We start from the raw sequence: 19799 nt of genomic DNA, 5'->3' as shown, positions 1-19799 counted from the left end.
AAAGGCCTGCATCCTCACTCCCCTCGTGTAAAGGCCTGCTTCCTCACTCCCCTCGTGTAAAGGCCTGCTTCCTCACTCTCCTCGTGTAAAGCCCTGCTTCCTCACTCCCCTCGTGTAAAAGCCTGCTTCCTCACTCCCCTCGTGTAAAGCCCTGCTTCCTCACTCCCCACTCGTGTAAAGGCCTGCTTCCTCACTCCCCTCGTGTAAAGCCCTGCTTCCTCACTCCCCTCGTGTAAAGCCCTGCTTCCTCACTTCCCTTGTATAAAGCCTTGCTTCCTCACTCACCACGTGTAAAGCCCTGCTTCCTCTCTCTACGTGTAAAGCCCTGCTTCCTCACTCTCTACGTGTAAAGCCCTGCTTCCTCTCTACGTGTAAAGCCCTGCTTCCTCACTCCCCTTGTGTAAAGCCCTGCTTCCTCACTCCCCTTGTGTAAAGCCCTGCTTCCTCACTCCCCTCGTGTAAAGCCCTGCTTCCTCACTCCCCTCGTGTAAAGCCCTGCTTCCTCACTCCCCTCGTGTAAAGCCCTGCTTCCTCACTCCCCTCGTGTAAAGCCCTGCTTCCTCACTCTCTGGGCTTGATTCACAAAGCCGTGATAACTATTATCATGGTCACGCTAGCGTTTTGCACGTGCTATAAAGCGCATAACAGTTTTTGCGCGCAATCACAATTTTTCACTCACAATCGCAAATTTTTTGCATGAAAATTCCCAATTGCACGCAAAAAACTTTATGCACGTTATAGCGTGCGCAAAACGCTAGTGCGACCGTGATATGAGTTATCACAGCTTTGTGAATCAAGCCCTCTATGTGTAAAGGTCTGCTTCCTCACTCCCCTCATGTAAAACCCTTCTTCCTCATTCTCTACAGTACGTGTAAAGCCCTGCTTCCTCACACTCTCTACGTGTAAAGCCCTGCTTCCTCACACTCTCTACGTGTAAAGCCCTGCTTCCTCACACTCTCTACGTGTAAAGCCCTGCTTCCTCACACTCTCTACGTGTAAAGCCCTGCTTCCTCACACTCTCTACGTGTAAAGCCCTGCTTCCTCACACTCTCTACGTGTAAAGCCCTGCTTCCTCACACTCTCTACGTGTAAAGCCCTGCTTCCTCACACTCTCTACGTGTAAAGCCCTGCTTCCTCACACTCTCTACGTGTAAAGCCCTGCTTCCTCACACTCTCTACGTGTAAAGCCCTGCTTCCTCACACTCTCTACGTGTAAAGTGCTGCTTCCTCACACTCTCTACGTGTAAAGCCCTGCTTCCTCACACTCTCTACGTGTAAAGCCCTGCTTCCTCACACTCTCTACGTGTAAAGCCCTGCTTCCTCACACTCTCTACGTGTAAAGCCCTGCTTCCTCACACTCTCTACGTGTAAAGCCCTGCTTCCTCACACTCTCTACGTGTAAAGCCCTGCTTCCTCACACTCTCTACGTGTAAAGCCCTGCTTCCTCACACTCTCTACGTGTAAAGCCCTGCTTCCTCACACTCTCTACGTGTAAAGCCCTGCTTCCTCACACTCTCTACGTGTAAAGCCCTGCTTCCTCACACTCTCTACGTGTAAAGCCCTGCTTCCTCACACTCTCTACGTGTAAAGCCCTGCTTCCTCACACTCTCTACGTGTAAAGCCCTGCTTCCTCACACTCTCTACGTGTAAAGCCCTGCTTCCTCACACTCTCTACGTGTAAAGCCCTGCTTCCTCACACTCTCTACGTGTAAAGCCCTGCTTCCTCACTTTCTATACGTGTAAAGCCCTGCTTCCTCACACTCTCTACGTGTAAAGCCCTGCTTCCTCACACTCTCTACGTGTAAAGCCCTGCTTCCTCACACTCTCTACGTGTAAAGCCCTGCTTCCTCACACTCTCTACGTGTAAAGCCCTGCTTCCTCACTTTCTATACGTGTAAAGCCCTGCTTCCTCACACTCTATACGTGTAAAGCCCTGCTTCCTCTCTACGTGTAAAGCCCTGTTTCCTCACTCTACGTGCAAAGCCCTGCTTCCTCACTCTCTACGTTTAAAGCCCTGCTTCCTCACTCACCACGTGTAAAGCCCTGCTTCCTCACTCACCACGTGTAAAGCCCTGCTTCCTCACTCACCACGTGTAAAGCCCTGCTTCCTCACTCCCCTTGTGTAAAGGCCTGCTTCCTTACTCCCCTCGTGTAAAGCCCTGCTTCCTCACTCTCTGTGTGTAAAGCCTTGCTTCCTCACTCTCTGCGTGTAAAGCCCTGCTTCCTCACTCCCCTCGTGTAAAGCCCTGCTTCCTCACTCCCCTCGTGTAAAGCCTTGCTTTCTCTCTCTCTCTCTCTCCCCCTCCCTCTCTCTCTCTCTCTCTCTCTCTCTCTCCCCCTCTCTCTCTCTCTCTCTCTCTCTCTCTCCCCCTCCCTCCCGTGCAGTAGAGGTCACACCCCATGCCTGTAGAAACGTCTATGCATTGTGTTTTGCACGGTGTACACCGAACGGTAACCTCATTATTGGCAGGGCCTAGTATGCTTGTGTTAATATTTATTGTTATTGGGATTTTTTTTTTAATATCTATATAATGTAATTTATCTTCTATGTATAACTCAAAACATATTTTTTTTCTAATTTTGTTTTTTATATATTTTTTTTCTTTCACTTTAGTTAACTCTTTACCATAAATTGAAGTCTCTGGTCTCAACAGGCTTTATGTGTTCCATACTGAATTCCTCTAATTACAATGATGATCTCAAGTAAACATCACGCTTCATTTGCAAAATTTACATTGCTGTGCTCTGCAGCAATGTTTTCATTTATCAGCACTGCAAACATATTGGCAGAGTGGAGTTTCTGCCATTTATTATTTACTGACTGACCTAAAGTAGCCAGAGATGGGGGAGGGGTGAAGCGTGTTAGCAACCACGGGGTGACAATGTGAAGGTATTTTGAGGTCACCACTCTAGAGGGAGGAGCTCTTGCTGTTAATCTTCATCAGCCTGCAGTGTAGACTGTTAAAGGGAACCTGAAGAGAGATGTATATGGAGGATGCTATATTTCCTTTTAACCCTCCTGGCGGTCTATTAAAAACCGCCAGAGTGCAGCGCAGCAGTTTTATTTGAAAGGGGTTTGTTTGTTTTTTTAAAATCATGTAGCGAGCCCGCACTATGATAGCCGCTGTGCAGCGGCATCCCCCCACCCGCTTCGATCGCCTCCGGCAATGTGCGATCAGGAAATCCCTTTCAAAGAACGGGATTTCCTGGAGGGCTTCCCCCGTCGTCATGACGTCATTGGGAGTCCCGATCCACCCCTCAGCGCTGCCTGGCACTAATTGGCCAGGCAGCGCACGGGGTCTGGGGGGGTGGGGGGGGCGGCGTGGCGGCGATCGGAGTGCACACGCAGCTAGCAAAGTGCTAGCTGCGTGTTGCCAAAAAAAAAATTTATGCAAATCGGCCCAGTAGGTCCTGGAAAAATCCTACTGCGGCGGCTTACCCTGAACTACGGGGTTACCGCCAGGAAGGTTAAAGAATACCAGTTGCTTGGCTTCCCTGCTGATCATGCTGGCATCAGTAGTGTCTGAATCACACACCTGAAACAAGCACGCACCTAATCTTTTCAGATTTTTGTCCAAATCCTCTGATTTGCATCCTTGTTCAGAATCTGTGGCTAAAAGTATTAGAGGCTGAGGATCAGCAAGATAGCCAGGCAGCTGGTATTGTTTAAAATAAAATGTCAGCCTACATATCCCTCACAAAAGGGAACACATTGAGAGCCCCGGTAGTGTATTATTGTTAAGTGAATTGATAGGTAAATATATGAAAAACTCACTAATGTGAGTTTCCTCCAAAAGCAACCACTGTAAGTGCAGGTGGAGAGATTATCCTGTCCCCACTCAGGCTAAAAGGTCGCTCTCCGTAGAAAAGGAAATGGGGAAAGAAACACCCATCCACCAGGGTAGATATTTCATTGTTTGGTATATACGGAGGCGCCAATAAAGAATAAAATATGATAAAATCCACTTTAAAATGGGGGTTATTTTTTGGACACAACTTGTCTTATCATAAGGATAACAATGTTTATTTCTTACTCCAATACAATCTGCAACGCGTTTTGCTGGTCGATCGCTTCCTCAGGCAAAGTACAAGAAAGGAGCAACTGGATGTGTGCCAGGACATGTAATAGCGCCTCTGTCACAGAAGAGCTATTAGATGTCCTGGCCTGCATCCAGTTGCTCCTTTCTTATACTTTGCCTGAGGAAGCGATCGACCAGCAAAACGCGTTGCAGATTGTATTGGAGTAAGAAATAAACATTGTTATCTTTATGATAAGACAAGTTGTGTAATTTGTGGTGAGGTAAGTCCACCAATATCCCCCAATTTTAAGCTAATTTTTATCATATTTTAGTCTTCATTGGCGCCTCTGTATATACCCTTCATATCCCTCTCTTCAGGTTCCCTTTAAGGTATACACCTGACACTTGTGGCAGTCAGCAGAAGAAGCTGAACAATATCAGTGCTGTCAGGTAAAATTAGTAGATGTTGTTGCTTGAAATGTTGCATAGCAGTTGTTAAGTGTCTCCTGTCATCCTTATAGCAACCTTAGCTGCAAGGTCTGTAAAGGTTGCTATTTTATCAGTTAGGGTGCCCATACATCACTCAATTTTGCAGGCCGAGAATTGTTTGCACAACATGGCCACCCCATCAATCTTTCAATCAATATCCAGCCGAAATCCGTCAAAAGGATCGATTGAAAACCTCGGTCACAAGAGCTCGATCAGTTACACAGCGGTAATGGCGTTCAACGACCAATGGACCGCTGACTAGTGTCCCCTACCATGTGTAAATGTCTTGCCCCCTCCCCCCCTTGCCCATGTGCATTGTCACTACAGTCGTGGCCTCCTCCAGTGTTGGCGTTACTGCACACTCATCTACCCCGTGACACCCATGCATGTAGCAACACTACTACATGCGGCAGTGTCACGTGGTACAGGTTTTAGGTGACGCCAGACACCGAAGGAGGCCAGGGTTTGCGCCGTATGACAGGTAAACCTTCAACGCTGCAATAGGGGGAGGAGAGGGACACATATACACTTGGGAGCAGAGGCAAGATGATTTCTATAGATTTCTATAAATCTGTGTGGGCAGGCAATAGATCCTCTCTGATCAGAAAGGGATGTATCTAATGGTCGATTTGGTTGCACATCACGTGATGTATGCCCAACTTAAAGGCGTAGAATTAGTATTTTTGTCCTGTATAAACTGGCCCCCATTTCTTGGACATCTTTAGTCCTGTGTGTAATTATTGATATAACCACAGCAGTGTGTATAGTAGTAATAGTGGTGTGCTAGTTTTCAGAGACCTGTAAATCACCCGTTCTTTTCTGTGTGCAGCTGTCTCTGAAGTGCCGGGCAACTGAGGTAGCAGCGCTCATCTTCCAAGCCTTTGAAGCCATCCTGAAGAACTGACCTGTGTAAGTTTCTCCATGGCAGCTTTGTGACCATCGACGCCCCTCCTGCATGGAGACTGGCCATATGAGGAGGACTGATGCCGTGTGCGCATGTGTCTACTTTTCTAATCTGGATTGATATGGACCAAATAATGGAAAGTGTTGATTTTATGCTCTTACTCCCAAACTTTCTTTCATTTTAAACCCTTTGCTCACACATGAACAGCACAGGGATTAAATGGTTTCCTACTCTCATGAGTATATTGCTGGATCTCACTCCTTTTTATGGTGGATACTGTATTATCTCTGTAAGAGGTAGGTTCTGCTGGATCCCGCTAAATTAAAAAGTAAAAACTTGGATTATGGGTAAATGTATATAATAAAAATCTTTCATATGTGTGACTCTTGCACTTGATTTCTGCCATATTGGTAAACCTTATTAACCTTGTGTTATCGCTGTACTCCTTTTAGTTCAGTGATCTGCAAACTTGACTCTCCAGCTGTTAAGGAACTACAAGTCCCACAATTCATTTTCCTTTATGAATCATGACTGTTGCTGTCAGACTCCTGCCATGCATTGTGGGACTTGCTTAACAGCTAGAGAGCCAAGTTTGCAGATCACTGTTTTAGTTACCGTAATATGAACCTACTTACAGGGGGTGCTGCCATGTTACTCTGTCTGCTGCAAATAGAGAGTGGATATTCAGGCCTCTTATCCACGGGGGATGAAGGTGGTGAATTCAATGCCTGTTAGCTTCTCCCCTGCTGCGGGGGAAGGGGGGGGGGGGTTGGCAGGCAACCCACCTATGGAGTTATATCTTGATGCAGTGGTTGCTGTGCTCAGATGTGACATGAGCCGCATGATTTTTTCTGCCACCAGATAACTGCACCACATGGCAAATGGCGACACATACTCTATGGTGTTACCAAGCACTGCCATTTGGCTGCATGTAATTGCAGCTGAATGGGTCTTGTGGCCTACATGCAGGAGGCTATCTTGCCCGACTAGCGCACAGTTCAGCCTTCTGTGGAAAAGAAGCCTAAAACTGAATGGTATTTCACACCAGTACTTATCAGAAGCTAATTAAAGAAGGAAGGTGCCTAGCATCTAGCACGGTCTCTCAAGGATCCATGATTGCATTTTCACCATTAATAATTCAACTTTTTATAGTTCTTACAGAGCTTTCTTCCCGTACATGTTTTTACAAAACTAAAAGACGTCCTATGTATCTGCACCAGAAAAAAACAATATGCCAGCAAATAGTCATTTACATCTATTAAAGCCCCTTAATGCTAAAAAGTAAGCAAAAGTACCAGTAATGGATCAGTAAATTAAAGTGAATATTGTAAAAAATAATTGGAAGCAATTAAAAATACATATCAAAAAGTATGAGTACAACACATTTTTTTGAAGGTTACTGCCTATATCAACACCTACATAAACTATAAAACTCGCCATATCTATAAAGAAAAGTTTGGGTGGTTCTTTACATTTCTATGAGCATCCATGACTGGGTAGATGCAAGTAATTATGCAGTAATAGATTCTAATGAGATTACAAAGTGCTGCATCATCACCATATGTCCGAAACCATATATAAGAGCTGGTGCACACTAAGAGCTTTTCTGAGCGTTTTTAAAAATGCTAGCACTTAGAAAAAGCGCTTGGCTAATGTATGTGAATGAGATGGATCAGACCAAAGCAATGTACGTTTTTCCCAAACGCAAACACGGGTCCTGCAGCATTTTGCTGATTTCTGAGGCGAATCTGCCTCAATGATAAGTATAGGAAAGTTGAAAAGCACTAGAGCGGAGCGATTTTCCAAGCGTTTTTGTTACAGAAGCTGTTCAGTTACAGCTCTACTGTAACAAAATATAAAAAAAAGCTCCAAAAAAATCGCTAGGCAAGCTTAGAAAATCACTCTGCACATGCCTAGAATTGCCTTAAAAAATCACCTCAAAAAGCGTTGAACGTTTGCTTTCACGCTGGCACTTTTTTGGTGTGCACTGGCCATAAATCAGTGTTATGCCTTAATGAATATACAAATCTAGCTCACTCTGGTGTGTAGTGGATCAGTGCATACTTGTGCCATTAAAATCAATTTCCTTAGTTTAAAAAAATAATTTGAGATATATATGAATTTTACGATTCATATTAAAATGTATCTTTCCAGTTCAGTTTACATCCTGCTGTGCATGCCTCAAAGGGCCTGTAAGCTGAATTGTGTTTTCACCCAATCGTTATTTCAAATAAATAATTCTATTTTTTTAAGGTAAGTGGTAGCTCGCTCCCAAATACAATACCATATACAGGTATGACCGTAAATTATTATATTTCTGGAAATAACGGTTGAAAGTCTAAGGCTGTATTCACGCTGTGAGTTTGCATAACGCACATGTTATAACGTAAACAGAGAAACCGAGAGCCCAATATAGTGTAGTATGTATTGGATCAAGGGGGGATTATGATTAGTAAGTATTATACTCACAAACATGGGTTACCGCTCAGGTAACCACTGTATAGGCAGGTGGGGAGATTAGACCTGTCCCCACTCAGGATTAAGATGTCGCTCTCTGAAGAAGGAAAAGAGCGTTTATCACCCTTCCACCGAGGGTGGAAATCTTGACTAATAGATGTACAGAGGCGCCAACAGGATAAAAGATACTAAAATTTTAAAACATTCGGGTGGCGGCCACTCAAAAATGGACTTGATGCTGTTACTTGAGAAACAGACAATTTATTCACATACTCCACGAACAGTATCGCAACGCGTTTCACGGGCACAATCCCGCTTCATCAGGCATTCAACAAAGGGAGTATTACACAAATACAGGTCCAATACACGCATGGCACCTCTGCAAATAAAAAGTCAAAATAACCATCCACATGTCATACTTACCTCTTGTGTAGTCTACTTCTCAATCTCTCCTCTCCTGCGTCCCATTTGTCCACTGTGATCAATTGAATGGAAGTGAAGCCGGCACCATCAGATATGTATTTGCTCTTTTAATCGGATAAAAACATGCAGACAGCAGATATGCGACGTTTCGAGGACACAACCTCTTTTTCAAGCTGAGCTGTGCATGACAAAACATAAGTGACCAAACAATCCTATATATACACAACACGGACATATGGCAGCCTATCAGCATTAAGCTACATCATTAACCAATGAAATCAGGTCCTACCTAGTGGACCTGATAGAAAACCACAAGGCTGCCTCTCTGATAGGATCTTTTGAAGTGGAGACATCCCACCCTCTCATCCACGTCAGTCCCAGGTGGGGGCAAACGGCTACTCATTGCTGGGCAGAATCATGCGGACATCCGTCTCCAGCCGGCCACACCCATCGGCGGACCTGAGAGGGGACACTCCGCACTACGTAGGGGAGAGGGCGGCAACCAGCCGTCCACTCCCCTTCTGCCCAGCAACGCGTGACGTATGCGGAAGGAAATCCGCCTATACGCCACGCAGATGTAAATAGAGAGCCTAAGTGCCCGCCCCCACCCGGGAAAGAAAGCGTGTGTCTGTTGCCAAGCAACACATGCAGTGTGTCATATGAACACAATGCTATGTCTCTAAATGCTGCTAATAGTCGTTCCTAGATGGCAGCAGCCAATTAGATGTTAGTATATGAAACTATACAGGGGAGGAGCGGAGACAGAGGAACAAGGGGACGGGTAAGGGAGATAGGGGTTGGGGGGTACGGGGGGGGGGGGGGGGGAGGGGAAGGGGAGGAGGAGGGAGTAAGAAAGGTCATAGGGGTTGGGGAATTGAAGGGGAGGCAGCTACTTGGGGACCCACTGGAAAAAAGGAACAATATTAGGTAAATCAAAAGAACAGACAAAAAACATATCTCAGTGAGGCTGCACAACATGGAGCGACGAGTAATCAAACAAACGGCGTAAGATCAAGCTCTCTATTTAGGCCTCTCGGCTCCATGGTGTCCAGTCTCTTAATCCAGTGGGCCTCCCTCCACAGCAGCCTCCTCTCCCTGTCCCCACCCCTTCTTAAGGGGCGCACCTGCTCTATAATTTGAAACCTGAGTTGGCTAACATGGTGATTAGCTGCCACAAAGTGATATGGGACAGCCTGGTCTACTAATTTCTCCCTGATAGCATGTTTATGTGAGGATAATCTTTTTTTAAATTTCTGTGTGGTCTGTCCCACATATAACAGCCCACATGGGCATTTTAAAGCATATACTACGTAGGCTGTATCACATGTGTAGTGGCCATAGATTCTGAATTTTTTTCCAGTGTGTGGATGACTGATGTATTCACCCTTAGTCACAGAGGCACAGTGTACACAGTTGAGGCATGGAAAAGTGCCCTTATGTTTAGTATCTACTATACCCATGTCACTGCCACCCATATCTGCATGTACCAACCGGTCTCTCAGACATAGCATTGTGTTCATATGACACACTGCATGTGTTGCTTGGCAACAGACACACGCTTTCTTTCCCGGGTGGGGGCGGGCACTTAGGCTCTCTATTTACATCTGCGTGGCGTATAGGCGGATTTCCTTCCGCATACGTCACGCGTTGCTGGGCAGAAGGGGAGTGGACGGCTGGTTGCCGCCCTCTCCCCTACGTAGTGCGGAGTGTCCCCTCTCAGGTCCGCCGATGGGTGTGGCCGGCTGGAGACGGATGTCCGCATGATTCTGCCCAGCAATGAGTAGCCGTTTGCCCCCACCTGGGACTGACGTGGATGAGAGGGTGGGATGTCTCCACTTCAAAAGATCCTATCAGAGAGGCAGCCTTGTGGTTTTCTATCAGGTCCACTAGGTAGGACCTGATTTCATTGGTTAATGATGTAGCTTAATGCTGATAGGCTGCCATATGTCCGTGTTGTGTATATATAGGATTGTTTGGTCACTTATGTTTTGTCATGCACAGCTCAGCTTGAAAAAGAGGTTGTGTCCTCGAAACTTCGCATATCTGCTGTCTGCATGTTTTTATCCGATTAAAAGAGCAAATACATATCTGATGGTGCCGGCTTCGCTTCCATTCAGCTGTAAAGATTCTGGAGTGTTGCCAGAATAGCCGAGGCACATCGCTGTTTGAACTGAGGGGAGTGCTCCACTACGCTTTCTACAAGTCCACTGTGATCAATGGAATACTCTGTCCTCCCATTTACAAAAATGGCAATTACCCCATAACAGCTTCCTGGTCAGCATGTGTAACCCACTTGAGCCATAGGGAAACCTGGACATTACCTTGCACATTCAGTTGTAACTGACAGCTGCTGATATATAACTGACAGCAACTGGCATATTTCAGTTCTGACAAAATATTGTCAGAACTGGAAGGGATCATTGTCAGAAGAAAATGGTGAGCCTCTGAGAGGAACTGACTGTGAGGTTAGTATGTAATATTCATTTGCACCTACGTCATGTGTTTATATTAAATAATTTCACTCGCTTCAGGTTCCCTTTAATTCAAGGCCTGCATGCAGCGAGTTAGAATAACACAATCCATAAGGGCTCTTTCACACCAGAGCCCTTTTTCGGCGTTTTAACGCAAAGTCTATACTTTGCGTTAACAAAGGTAAACGGAAAGTCCATAGACTTTCATTTTACCTTACACACCTGACGCTGCGTTTCGATGCGTTGCGATGCGATACGACTAATCCCGGCGCATTTTATCGTCTGGAATCGGCGTTTCCCCTTCGAGTTAATTAACTACTACCGCCGCTACTCAGCGTCGCACCGCAGACTCCCGACGACACGCCGCAACTCGTTCAGGAGCCGTTCTCCTGCACGCTTTTAACGTGTAACCTAACAACATAGGAATGTGAACAGCCCCATAGAATTGTATGGACACTGAGGTGACAGCTGATGCAGTGTGAATGCACCCTAAGTAGTGTTCTCTTTACTTACTCTACTTACAGTGGCTTGCAAAAGTATTCGGACCCCTTGAATTTTTCCACATTTTGTCACATTACTGCCTCAAACTTGAATCAATTTTATTGGAATTCCACATGAAAGACCAACACAAAGTGGTGTACACATGGGAAGTGGAACGAAAATCATACATCATTCCAAACATTTTTTACAAATCAATAACTGCAAAGTGGTGTGTGCATAATTATTCAGCCCCCTTTGGTCTGAGTGCAGTCAGTTGCCCATAGACATTGTCTGATGAGTGCTAATGACTAGAGTGCACCTGTGTGTAATCTAATGTCAGTACAAATACAGCTGCTCTGTGACGGCCTCACAGGTTGTCTAAGAGAATATTGGGAGCAACAACACCATGAAGTCCAAAGAACATACCAGACAGGTCAGGGATAAAGTTATAAAGAAATTTAAAGCAGGCTTAGGCTACAAAAAGATTGCCAAAGCCTTGAACATCGGAGCACTTTTCAAGCGATAATTCAGAAATGGAAGGAGTATGGCACAACTGTAAACCTACCAAGACAAGGCTGTCCACCTAAACTCACAGGCCGAACAAGGAGAGCGCTGATCAGAAATGCAGTCAAGATGCCCATGGTGACTCTGGACAAGCTGCAGAGATCTACAGCTCAGGTGGGGGGAATGTGTCCGTAGGACAACTATTCAAGTTGGCCTTTATGGAAGAGTGGCAAGAAGAAAGCCATTGCTAACAGAAGAGCATAAGAAGGACTTCTTTTGCAGTTGCCACAAGCCATGTGGGGGACACAGCAAACGTAGAAAAAGATGCTCTGGTCAGATGAGACCAAAATGGAACTTTTTGGCCAAAATGCAAAACGCTATGTGTGGCAGCAAACTAACACTGCACATCACTCTAAACACACCATCTACACTGTCAAATATGGTGGCAGCAGCATCATGCTCTGGGGGTGCTTCTTTTCAGCAGGGACAGGGAAGCTGGTCAGAGTTGATAGTAAGATGTATGTAGCCAAATACAGGGCAATCTTGGAAGAAAACCTCTTGTAGTCTGCAAAAGACTTGAGACTGGGGTGGAGATTCACCTTCCAGCAGGACAACGACCCTAAACATAAAGCCAGGGCAACAATGGAATGGTTTAAAACAAAACATATCCATGTGTTAGAATGGCCCAGTCAAAGTCCAGATCTAAATCCAATCGAGAATCTGTGGCAAGATCTGAAAATTGCTGTTCACAAATGCTGTCCATCTAATCTGACTGAGCTGGAGCTGTTTTGCAAAGAAGAAAGGGCAAGGATTTCAGTCTCTAGATGTGCAAAGCTGGTAGAGACATACCCTAAAAGACTGGCAGCTGTAATTGCAGCAAAATGTGGTTCTACAAAGTATTGACTCAGGGGGCTGAATAATTATGCACACCCCACTGTGCAGTTCTTTATTTGTAAAAAAAAAATAAAAAAAAAAATGTTTGGAATCCTGTATGATTTTCGTTCCACTTCTCACATGTACACCACTTTGTATTGGTCTTTCACGTGGAATTCCAATAAAATTGATTCATGTTTGTGGCAGACAAAATGTGGAAAATTTCAAGGGGGCTGAATACTTTTGCAAACCACTGTATACTAGAGGTGTAAGTCAGGGTTGGTTCTCCTTTAATATCTATTTTGAACTCTCAGGTCCAGAATGATGCTTCTTGAAAAATGGTCACCATTCAGTTCTGCGCATTCAGCAGTCTAAATGTCTATACAGTATGTGCTTAACACAGAGCTGAACATATTCCTGTTTATGGGAGATGTTGGATAAATTGTACATGGGGGAGTGCTCTTCATTGGATTGGTCTCAGTTTTACATATTACACATCTCCGACCTCCTGAAATACGCCTCTGGTTTATTCCCTCTCCTGCCTATACAGGAACAGTCACCACACACAGACATGCTTTTTATACAGGCTTTTATAGCTGCAAAATAATTGATCAGGTACGGTATGTTAATTTAAACATTGGTTAATTTATTTTAGACTCTAACATTCTTGATTTTTCCAGTTGAGTATTCTTCATTTGATTGCAGTAATCTAAAAATCGCAGCAGTGAAACATTAGCCTTAGAGACAGAGGCTCAACAGGACAGCCAGAGAATCTGTATTGTTTAAAAGGAGTAAATATGTCAGTCTCCATATTCCTGTCAGTTTAGGTGTGCTTTAAGGGTTACTTATTTACCCAACAGTATGTCCTCCGCTTTAGGTCAGGGACCCACTTGGAGCTCTTTTGCAACACACACACAAAAGAAGAAAATGCGACACCAGTGGATATCGCTTCCAAAATGCTGCAAGCAGTGACTTGTGATTGTGGGATCACCCCGATCCCACAATCACAAGTCACTGCTTGCAGCATTTTGGAGCAATTGCATTAGTGGCTGCAGTAGCCAATTGGCTATCACTCCAGGAATCGCAATTAAATTTTGGTACTTTCATGATTTGTCAAATTGCAGGCACTTCGCCTGTAGTGGGTGCCATGCCTTTTGGTACTTGCTATCCCACTGACGGAAGCAGGGATCGCCTCTGACTGAGATTGTGGTCACATATGGCTGCTGGCAGTAGTTGGGAGCTATGTATAACTTCTGACATCTTGGAGGCCAATCATAACTGCTGGCTGATATTGGAAAAAAAATCAATACTGTTTGTCTGTTGCAGATATTGGGGACCACCCAATACTGCTAGCAGATATTGGGAGCAAACTATGAGTTCTGAAAAACATCTGTGACTATATGACTGTTGGCAGATATTAGGAGCCACCTATGAGTTCTGGATATTTGGAGCCAATGATGACAGCTGGCAGATATTGGGGGGCAGTTATGACTGCTGATTGATATTGGGGCCCAGCTATGGCTGTCTGTAAATATTGGGAGCCATCAATGACTGCTAACAGACGCTAAGAGGCCACTTGTGACTGCTGGCCAATGTGGCTATAATCCTGTACACTGATATAGACTACCAGATTATATTGTCACACACCTGGCAATTGCTCCTGCGTGGTTTCCTCTGTGAGATTCATGAGAACACAGCCTTCTCAGCGCCACATCCCCAAACTTGTCCAAAGACTAAAGCCTGGTACACACTTCCAGTTATTATTGGCCAATAAATTACCAACTCCATATAGTATGAAGGTTCACCTACACAATTACTCACAGTATTCAATATCTGTTGACCCTCATACTACATGGAGGTGGTAAAATTGGTCAGTGATTGGCCAATCATTATTGAAAGTGTGTACCAGGCTAAAGAGGGAGACTGGGCTGGGGAGGTTATATTCTTGAGAGATGCTGCTTAGCAAAGAGTAAGGCACATGGGAGCGAGGGCTGGATTAGTGTAAGCCTATTAGTAGTGTTAGAGTTCAAATTCGGCATATTAAATTCAGAACACCAGAATACTGCCGGACACCACACTTCAGCACCATTTCAGTACCAAACAACCGTTTTGTGGTCCTATCTGGGTTGAGGAGTGCAGAGTCGACCACTGTTATGCAGCCGGGGAAATGTATCGGGAAAGGAACATTACAGAGAGGTATCTGTTTTCTGATTTCCATAGCTATGCTTGTGATCGTCTGGCTTCAGTGTGGTCTGAGATGCACACCTCAGGCATGGAGCGTGTAAATTCAGTACATCTTACCAGCATGCACTTACTGACTCATGATTTACAAAAAAATAATTGGAATTGGCTTTTCCTTGTTTACATTGTGAAACACAAAGGGGACCACAAGGAGTCCCTGAGGCTACGGAGCGCTGGGTGAAACTGGAGAGATCTCAATTGGGCCAGGTGACAATTTTTAAAAGTGCTGAGTAGATCAAGTTAGCATTGTAAAAGAGGAACTTTACTGAAAATAATGAATGTAACAAATAAAATTGCTTTTTTTTTTTTTTTTTTTTTTTACAATACGTTATAAACCACTTGAAGACCACGGTGTTAACCACTTGAGGACCTAGGGCTTTCTACCCCTTAAGGACCGGCCACTTTTTTTCCATTCAGACCACTGCAGCTTTCACGGTTTATTGCTCGCTCATACAACCTACCACCTAAATGAATTTTGGCTCCTTTTCTTGTCACTAATACAGCTTTCTTTTGGTGCTATTTGATTGCTCCTGCGATTTTTACTTTTTATTATATTCATCAAAAAAGACATGAATTTTGGCAAAAAAATGATTTTTTTAACTTTCTGTGCTGACATTTTTCAAATAAAGTAAAATTTCTGTATACATGCAGCGCGAAAAATGTGGACAAACATGTTTTTGATAAAAAAAACCCCATTCAGTGTATATTTATTGGTTTGGGTAAAAGTTATAGCGTTTACAAACTATGGTGCAAAAAGTGAATTTTCCCATTTTCAAGCATCTCTGACTTTTCTGACCCCCTGTCATGTTTCATGAGGGGCTAGAATTCCAGGATAGTATAAATACCCCCCAAATGACCCCATTTTGGAAAGAAGACATCCCAAAGTATTCACTGAGAGGCATAGTGAGTTCATAGAAGATATTATTTTTTGTCACAAGTAAGCGGAAAATGACACTTTGTGAGAAAAAAAAAAAAAAAAAAAAGTTTCCATTTCTTCTAACTTGCGACAAAAAAAAATGAAATCTGCCACGGACTCACCATGCCCCTCTCTGAATACCTTGAAGGGTCTACTTTCCAAAATGGGATCATTTGTGGGGTGTGTTTACTGTCCTGACATTTTGGGGGGTGCTAAATTGTAAGCACCCCTGTAAAGCCTAAAGGTGCTCATTGGACTTTGGACCCCTTAGCGCAGTTAGGCTGCAAAAAAGTGCCACACATGTGGTATTGCCATACTCAGGAGAAGTAGTATAATGTGTTTTGGGGTGTATTTTTACACATACCCATGCTGGGTGGGAGAAATATCTCTGTAAATGACAATTTGTTAATTTTTTTTACACACAATTGTCCATTTACAGAGATATTTCTCCCACTCAGCATGGGTATGTGTAAAAATACACCACAAAACACATTATACTACTTCTCCTGAGTACGGCGATACCACATGTGTGGCACTTTTTTGCACCCTAACTGCGCTAAAGGGCCCAAAGTCCAATGAGTACCTTTAAGATTTCACAGGTCATTTTGAGAAATTTCGTTTCAAGACTACTCCTCACGGTTTAGGGCCCCTAAAATGCCAGGGCAGTATAGGAACCCCACAAATGACCCCATTTTAGAAAGAAGACACCCCAAGGTATTCCGTTAGTAGTATGGCGAGTTCATAGAAGATTTTATTTTTTGTCACAAGTTAGCGGAAAATGACACTTTGTGAAAAAACACAATTAAAATCAATTTCCGCTAACTTTTGACAAAAAATAAAAACTTCTATGAACTCACCATACTCCTAACGGAATACCTTGGGGTGTCTTCTTTCTAAAATGGGGTCATTTGTGGGGTTCCTATACTGCCCTGGCATTTTAGGGGCCCTAAACCGTGAGGAGTAGTCTTGAAACGAAATTTCTCAAAATGACCTGTGAAATCCTAAAGGTACTCATTGGACTTTGGGCCCTTTAGCGCAGTTAGGGTGCAAAAAAGTGCCACACATGTGGTATCGCCATACTCGGGAGAAGCAGTACAATGTGTTTTGAGGTGTATTTTTACACATACCCATGCTGGGTGGGAGAAATACCTCTGTAAATGGACAATTGTGTGTAAAAAAATCAAAAGATTGTCATTTACAGAGGTATTTCTCCCACCCAGCATGGGTATGTGTAAAAATACACCTCAAAACACATTGTACTACTTCTCCCGAGTACGGCGATACCACATGTGTGGCACTTTTTTGCACCCTAACTGCACTAAGGGGCATAAAGTCCAATGAGTACCTTTAGGATTTCACAGGTCATTTTTGTTTCAAGACTACTCCTCACGGTTTAGGGCCCCTAAAATGCCAGGGCAGTATAGGAACCCCACTAATGACCCCATTTTAGAAAGAAGACACCCCAAGGTATTCCGTTAGGAGTATGGTGAGTTCATAGAAGTTTTTATTTTTTTGTCACAAGTTAGCGGAAATTGATTTTAATAGTTTTTTTTCACAAAGTGTCATTTTCCGCTAACTTGTGACAAAAAATAAAATCTTCTATGAACTCACCATACTCCGTACGGAATACCTTTGGGTGTCTTCTTTCTAGAATGGGGTCATTTGTGGGGTTCCTATACTGCCCTGGCATTTTAGGGGCCCTAAACCGTGAGGAGTAGTCTTGAAACCAAATGTCGCAAAATGACCTGTGAAATCCTAAAGGTACTCATTGGACTTTGGGCCCCTTAGCGTACTTAGGGTGTAAAAAAGTGCCACACATGTGGTACCGCTGTACTCAGGAGAAGTAGTATAATGCGTTTTGGGGTGTATTTTTACACATACCCATGCTAAGTGGGAGAAATATCTCTGTAAATGACAATTGTTTGATTTTTTTACACACAATTGTCCATTTACATAGAAATTTCTCCCACCCAGCATGGGTATGTGTAAAAATACACCCCAAAACACATTATACTACTTTTCCTGAGTACGGCGGTACCACATGTGTGACACTTTTTTGCAGCCTAGGTGCGCTAAGGGGCCCAACGTCCTATTCACAGGTCATTTTGAAGCATTTGTTTTCTAGACTACTCCTCGCGGTTTAGGGCCCCTAAAATGCCAGGGCAGTATAGGAACCCCACAAGTGACCCCATTTTAGAAAGAAGACACCCCAAGGTATTCCGTTAGGTGTATGGCAAGTTCATAGAAGATTTTATTTTTTGTCACAAGTTAGTGAAAAATGACACTTTGTGAAAAAAAACCAATAAAAATTATTTTCCGCTAACTTTTGACAAAAAATAAAATCTTCTATGAACTCGTCATACACCTAACATAATACCTTGGGGTGTCTTTTTTTTCTAAAATGGGGTCACTTGTGGGGTTCCTATACCGCCCTGGCATTTTACAGGCCCAAAACCGTGAGTAGTCTGGAAACCAAATGTCTCAAAATGACTGTTCAGGGGTATAAGCATCTGCAAATTTTGATGACAGGTGGTCTATGAGGGGGTGAATTTTGTGGAACCGGTCATAAGCAGGGTGGCCTTTTAGATGACAGGTTGTATTGGGCCTGATCTGATGGATAGGAGTGCTAGGGGGGTGACAGGAGGTGATTGATGGGTGTCTCAGGGGGTGGTTAGAGGGGAAAATAGATGCAATCAATGCACTGGGGAGGTGATCGGAAGGGGGTCTGAGGGTTTGGCCGAGTGATCAGGAGCCCACACGGGGCAAATTGGGGCCTGATCTGATGGGTAGGTGTGCTAGGGGGTGACAGGAGGTGATTGATGGGTGTCTCAAGGTGTGATTAGAGGGGAGAATAGATGCAAGCAATGCACTGGCGAGGTGATCAGGGCTGGGGTCTGAGGGCATTCTGAGGGTGTGGGCGGGTGATTGAGTGCCCTAGGGGCAGATAGGGGTCTAATCTGATAGGTAGCAGTGACAGGGGGTGATTGATGGGTAATTAGTGGGTGTTTAGGGTAGAGAATAGATGGAAACACTGCGCTTGGGTGGTGATCTGTTGTCGGATCTGCGGGCGATCTATTGGTGTGGGTGGGTGATCAGTTTGCCCACAAGGGGCAGGTTAGGGGCTGATTGATGGGTGTCAGTGACAGCGGGTGATTGATGGGTGTCAGTGACAGGGGGTGATTGATTGGTGATTGATAGGTGATTGACAGGTAATCAGTGGGTTATTACAGGGGAGAACAGATGTAAATATTGCACTGGCGAATTGATAAGGGGGGGTCTGAGGGCAATCTGAGATTGTAGGCGGGCGATTGGGTGCCCGCAAGGGGCAGATTAGGGTCTGATCTGATGGGTAACAGTGACAGGTGGTGATAGGGGGTGATTGATGGGTGATTGATGGGTAATTAGTGGGTGTTTAGAGGAGAGAATAGATGGAAACACTGCGCTTGGGTGGTGATCTGATGTCGGATCTGCGGGCGATCTATTGGTGTGGGTGGGTGATCAGTTTGCCCGCAAGGGGCAGGTTAGGGGCTGATTGTTGGGTGGCAGTGACAGGGGGTGATTGATGGGTGATAGGTGATTGGCAGGTGATTGACAGGTGATCAGTGGGTTATTACAGGGAAGGACAGATGTAATTAATGCACTGGCGAATTGATAAGGGGGGGGGGGGGTCAGAGGGCAATCTGAGCGTGTGGGCGGGTGATTGGGTGCCCGCAAGGGGCAGATTAGGGTCTGATCTGATAGGTAAAAGTGACAGGTGGTGATAGGGGGTGATTGATGGGTGATTGATGGGTAATTAGTGGGTGTTTAGAGAAGATAACAGATGTAAACGATACATTTGGGAGGTAATCTGACGGCGGGTTTGCGGGCGATCTAATGGTGTGGGTGGGTGATCAGATTGCCCGCAAGGGGCAGGTTAGGGGCTGATTGATGGGTGGCAGTGACAGGGGGTGATTGATGGGTGATAGGTGATTGGCAGGTGATTGACAGGTGATCAGTGGGTTATTACAGGGAAGAACAGATGT

The 19799-nt window shown here is 44.6% G+C and overlaps 2 protein-coding genes across 6 annotated transcripts in view; both read left to right on the top strand.

The window, feature by feature from the left end:
• The window catches only part of AP1B1 (adaptor related protein complex 1 subunit beta 1), a 52276-nt gene extending 46481 nt beyond the window's left edge, over nucleotides 1-5795 (top strand). For all 5 annotated transcript variants that reach the window (XM_068240223.1, XM_068240240.1, XM_068240206.1 and 2 more), the window contains exon 22: nucleotides 5338-5795. In XM_068240223.1, the coding sequence (XP_068096324.1) occupies nucleotides 5338-5412 (75 nt within the window). In that variant the 3' untranslated portion in view covers nucleotides 5413-5795. The remainder of the gene's footprint in view (nucleotides 1-5337) is intronic.
• Nucleotides 5796-14677: 8882 nt separating this feature from the next.
• RASL10A (RAS like family 10 member A) overlaps nucleotides 14678-19799 on the top strand; it is a 76079-nt gene continuing 70957 nt past the window's right edge. Inside the window, exon 1 of the transcript XR_011022078.1 lies at nucleotides 14678-14816. The gene's annotated coding sequence lies outside the window, so the exon portion shown is untranslated. The remainder of the gene's footprint in view (nucleotides 14817-19799) is intronic.

This window comes from Hyperolius riggenbachi, chromosome 1, assembly GCF_040937935.1.
Source record: "Hyperolius riggenbachi isolate aHypRig1 chromosome 1, aHypRig1.pri, whole genome shotgun sequence".
Lineage (NCBI taxonomy): Eukaryota > Metazoa > Chordata > Amphibia > Anura > Hyperoliidae > Hyperolius > Hyperolius riggenbachi.
Note: the sequence above shows the minus strand (reverse complement) of the source record. Positions and strands in the feature narration are given on the sequence as shown.